Genomic DNA, 5,445 nt, shown 5'->3' with positions numbered 1-5,445 from the left:
GGTGCCGACCTAAGTCTATAAAGGGTTACTAATCTCCCTCCTTTACTCCGTAGCCTCGGGTAACTCGCCCGCTAGGCGTAACGGAGCGCCGGGAGGTGGATTAAACTAGTAATCTATCTTTCTTAGCGTAGCGTATAGGCTTCGCTAAGCTTTAGATATATAAGCGGCTAGTTATAAGTTATTTATAGAGTAAGGCCGAATAATTAAATTATCTTAAGCCAAGGAGAAAAGAAAGAAAAGGGGAAAGCTCTATAGGCGCTTATAACCTAAATATAATATCGCGGCGACCCGCTAGGAATATAATATAATTAGTCGTAAGATCCGGTGATTTACTGGATTATCTCCACGGGGTTAACCCGTAATATAGATAATTATATCAAAGGTTATAGTAGTTATAGCTATAAATAGCTCGGCGTAAAATAGCTTTAATAGGTTATTAAGTAGATAAGACTCTTAATTATTATAAACAGCGTATAATTTAAGTATATAATTAGGCATTAGATCTCTTGATTTAATTGACTCTGTGGAAATCTCTGATCTGCGTGCTAAAATCCTGCCCTTGATCCTGCGGAAGACCCACATCTAGATTCGGGCCCGGAACAACTAGTTCCGTGCCTTCTGCGGGCCAGCCTGTGCAACACCAGCCCGCATATTTTCCCACCAAAGTACCAGCTTCGAAGATTCCAGGTGGAAGCCAATTATACATAGGTAGTAGGGCCTTTGTATTCCCAAATCCCAGTGGTGTGTCGCTCATGTACAAGAGCGACCGCGATTCTATCTACGATGGTTCCACAACATGGTCTCAGAGCTCTACAACAGACCGCCTTTGGGATTGCGGACTCGAGAGAGTATGGCTATCGTAGCATTCCCAGATTCGCGAGTTCTTCTTCTTTCGCGGCTAGGGCTTCCCTCATCCTCTGGGCCTCGCGTTCTAGGTCTTGTCTGTGAGCTTCGAATCGCTCGTGATTTTCATACACGCCGGGTATATGCGGGTGTTTTCTCGAGCGTGGAAGTGCTCTGCGAGCAGTCAAATTCGAACCTGAGCTGGGGGAGCTTTGCATAAGCGTGGCGGCTGTCTCGCAATAGCTGTTCCCGGAATTATCTTTCTCTACAGGAGCTGTGTCGGTGGAATGCAAATCGTTGCACGGATTGAGAATGGACTTTATCCCGATAGACGTAAAACGTTTCGAAGCCTCAGGTCCGCCACCTAGCGTCGGGTTGATATCGCCATCCGCAGCTGGGAGCGGGCGTTTGCGTGGTGATGAAGAAAGCGTGTTGGGCGCCAGAGACGTTACTGCATCAGCCTGATTGTGGATGGATGTGATGGGTCCAAGCTGGTCCTGACGTGAATGCAAATCATGATGATTCCCAAGCAAAGTCCGCGACTGAGAGAATTGATATCCCGGCAGGTTAGACACAGGGGGTAGGATCGTACTTTGGTAATGGGGGGCCATAGGGGGGCGAGCGAGGATCGGAGGTAGTTTTCCAGGAGGTGGCCGCAATCCCAGGTTTATGGATCCGTCGTCATTTAGTGTGCCCCGTTCGCCGCTCGACTCGGGAGCCTGGCTCTGCATCTCAGATGCGTCGTACTCCCCCGTGGCCTCGTCCCCCAAAGGGCTCGGAACTACTCTCTTCCGACGCTTAATGATGGACTTCTTCATGCTCACTGGCCGGTGTACGCCGTGGAGCTTATAGTACAAACCTAGGATCGTTAGCGTATTGATACAACAACAACAACAACAACAACAACAACAACAACAACTGGCAGGGAGTTCTCACCACATGCATTGCAGATCGTATGGCCACCTTCATCCCGTCTCCACAACGGAGTAGTGGTGGTGCCACAATTCTGGCAAGCAATGACGACAGTGGTGTTTTGGTACTGCTTCATTGCACTTATGTCAAGTGGTGCGGCAGCTTCACCGGTGGCTGGTTCTGAACCACCTCGACTGGAGCTACAAGTGTGGCTGTGGAACATGTTCAGCTGGGCGGCCTTGGAAAGACGGTTATTGTAGGCAGGGCAGCCACCACAGCCTTCCGCGCCTCCAGTCCCGTTGCACCTCCCACCTCCAGGGCACGTGCCAGCAGGAGCTTGCTCCTCTGTGACATATGTCGGGGCAGGTGCGCCCCGATATTTCGTGCCAGGGCTGGGCGCAGGGGCAATTCTTGGGGGCATTGAACGCGCATTCGCAGGAACAAGTTGCGGCGGCTTCTTCTTTAGACTTGCAGGTCGAGACGTATTCCTCGCTTTCTGGTACAGGCCACAAGCATTGCATATCGTCGTTCCCTGGGGCGATCGTCTCCAGAGAGGGGTTCTCGTCGTTCCACAATTGCTGTCTAAGGTTAGATAGTGACATGGCAGACTAGCATCCAAAAAGAAAAAAAGAAAAAAAGGAAAAGAGGGCCATACCTGCAAACTTGACCGGTTGGGCCGGGAGTGCTTCCCCTCGCAGGATAAGGGGTCGCAGTAATCTCAGACCTCGGTTGATAGGAAGAACCCGGTTTGCCTTCTGGCTTCGGGCTAGATACCTGTGAGCTAGATGCGTCACTTGACAGGCTCCGACGCGATCCACCATCATGTGCCTGGGTCATTGTTCGAGCCCCGCCAGCTGACCAGATAGGTAACTTGATTTGCGTGGAAAATGTTACCAGGGAAGTAGACGATGGGTCATCCCTCGAACCTCCTGGCGCGAATGGTGCAATTCCTTCCGACATGGCCATATGAACAGCTGGATACAAGGATTCCGTATCGCTTGCAGTTGAATAGCAATGAGGGACGCAAACCAATAAGACGGCTGGCCCTTTACGACCATGTGGTGGCGCTAGAGCGGATTCTGGGTAGAAGATCTGGTATTGTTCCCCGTGGCGTGTGATTCGCCAGCTAGAGACTAGTCGCTGTGTAGCTGGTAGAGCAATCAAAGACGATGCTTGATCGACGGCAAGGAGGCCGAGGACCCTGAAGCCAGCAAGAAGTGGGCGGTATCGTCTCCAGAAGCCCTCAGGTTGGCGAAATCGATGCGCCGATCAGTCAACGTGCCCTGAGACCGAATGGCTAATGCAGGTGGGATCGGCCAAGGGTAATGGGTCAAAGACAGCGGAGTCGTGTCTTTGGTAGCCCGAAATAGGTGAATGCCTTTTCCGTTTAGCCTGGGTGTCGGGTAGATGTGGCAGAGTAACCGAAGTAAAACCAACAGGGAGCAGCATGTAAATCGGAGGGGGATACTTGGAAGTCAAGTTGTGAACAGATGTGCTCGTCAAATATGACATCGGGTGTTGGGAGAGTGTTTGTTAGTCTGACTAATAGGTATAGTAGTGAGTGGCTATTATCTGAGCTCTTCGCCGCGCAAGGCAACGCCAACGATAGCAATAGAGAAGCCAGGGAAGACGGCGCTTCACTCGCGAGTCGGTTGGCTGTTATTGCGGTGGGGAGCTTTATCTGTTAACCATCCAGTACCGTTCAAACAGCATAAAAGAAGTACGGTGTGCTTGGCGGCTGAAGACCAAAACGCAAGTTATGGGATTTCGATCACGACGAGGTGATGAGGGCTCCAAATAAGAGTGTACGAATAAGGCAATGAGGAATCGCGTATTGTATGTGGTTCCACTCGAAGGTGCAGCTCGAAAGCGTCAACGAACCACGCATTGATAATATGGATACTCTGATTGGCTTGATGATCTCGTGTCCTCGTTTACCTATTAGCACCGGTATTTCTGTACCCCCTTGTTTATTATTGGTTGGCCACTTAATCCGATTTAGGAATGCAAAGCGAGACCGCGTATAGCGTAAAAGCACTCTATATAATATATACCCCTATATTATAAGTCTACTATTAAACTAAGTAAGGCCCTGTTTTTATACTTAATATTATTTATAGGCTTAACTAAAACGACTATAAGTCCTACTACCGCGACCGTAATAAGTGGGTCTATATAGGACGATAACGTGACACTAAATGTCCCTAAGTATCATAGCCAATTTATATATAGAAGTTAAGTAGGTATATATAACTGTTATATCTATGCATCTATCTTATCTATAAAAAAAAAAAAAGGAAAAGTCGGATAACAAAAAGAACAATAAAAAGAGCAACAAAAGAATAACAAAAAGAATAACAAAATAGCTAAGCAGCTAGCATCTTGTCGAGCTTATATAGTTCCTTTTACTCGTCTAGGATATCCTTCTTAGCCTGCCTTAATAACGCATCCATTATATCCTTAAACTCAGCGGAAATATACTCTAATTCGTGTTCCTACGAGGACACCTTATTAATCGATTCTAATTAATTAAAGATTTAAGCAGACTTTCGGGGGGCCTACGTCCCGGGCTTATATCCTAGTATTAGAGCAGGAGGCGCAGTTAACGGTAGGAGGGTATTAAGGGCATCACGTTATTCCTTAAAAGCTACGATTTTAAAGCCCGATAATAGTCGCTTAGTACTATTCTTACCCTAACCCTTCTTTTTCCCTATAAAAGATACCTCTAGGGCTCCTTTTAGCCGGCCTTTTCCCTAAATAGTTATCGGTTTAAGGGGACTAAGGGAAGAGGGGATAAGTATAGTATTATTATTATTATTAGTATTAAAGGGATCCTATCGCTAGTGGATATCGATTAATATAATACATAGAGGCTCCGAGTCGCGTAGATAGCGGGATAGCATATGCTAGTAGGGCAGGCCTATAGAGGTCGTCATAGTATAAGGCAGGCAGGGTCCTAGCTACTACTACGAGGCTAGCCGCGAGGCCGGTTATAAGGCTATTTATAATAGTCGTGTTAGTTACCGCGCCGATTCCAGGGCAATAAGCTCGATCTTAATCCGCTTAAGGACTTATAGGACGACCTATTATCTAATAAGGCTAAAAAGAACGCCACTTATATAAAAGTGCGTTCTATTAATTCGACTATTCCTCTCTAATCCTAAGTCCGCCTCTTAATTCCTTTAGTATAGCTTGAAGCTACGGAAGATAGTTACTAAATTACCCGTAGAGGAGTGTATATACCTCTTAAGGCTAGTATAAAAGGACTCTGCGATAGATATAGTATAGTAACTAAAATACAGGACCCTATTCGCGAAGCAATCTATAACCTTCTGTTTATAGGGCTAGATCCACGTATTTATAGCATAATTAACTATATTTTCGGGGTGTTTTCCTGGTTACTCGAGGTCTCTAAGTCGCTAAGCGAATATCTCTTCCGTTAAACTTATAACCAGGGTATTCTAGTATAACGAAAGGGAAGTCCGTAGACTTTAGTTAAGGAAAAGATATCATAGAAAAGGCTTGATAGCTAGTATCGTAGAGTAATCGTAGTAAATTCGTTAACTAAGCGCTGGCTCCTAACTAAGACTTTAACTTAAGGGATTAAACTAATCCCTCTACGCGCGTATAGAGATAGGTTCGGATCGGTGGTCCGTGCGCGACTATCGGTCCGACTATATGCCGATAGGT

At 46.7% G+C, this 5,445-nt stretch overlaps 1 protein-coding gene across 1 annotated transcript; it reads right to left on the bottom strand.

Annotated features, from left to right (window-relative positions):
* Nucleotides 1–854: 854 nt before the first annotated feature.
* Nucleotides 855–2,592, bottom strand: ACRALDRAFT_2028367 (uncharacterized protein; the record flags this gene model as incomplete). Its single annotated transcript, XM_071020527.1, has 3 exons — nt 855–1,702; nt 1,780–2,333; nt 2,411–2,592. The coding sequence occupies 3 exons, from the start codon at nt 2,590–2,592 to the stop codon at nt 855–857; spliced, it is 1,584 nt and encodes a 527-aa protein (XP_070874221.1).
* Between the last annotated feature and the right edge of the window lie 2,853 nt (nt 2,593–5,445).

The sequence above is a fragment of the Sodiomyces alcalophilus genome (assembly GCF_042370955.1).
Source record: "Sodiomyces alcalophilus JCM 7366 unplaced genomic scaffold ACRALscaffold_5, whole genome shotgun sequence".
Lineage (NCBI taxonomy): Eukaryota > Fungi > Ascomycota > Sordariomycetes > Glomerellales > Plectosphaerellaceae > Sodiomyces > Sodiomyces alcalophilus.
Note: the sequence above shows the minus strand (reverse complement) of the source record. Positions and strands in the feature narration are given on the sequence as shown.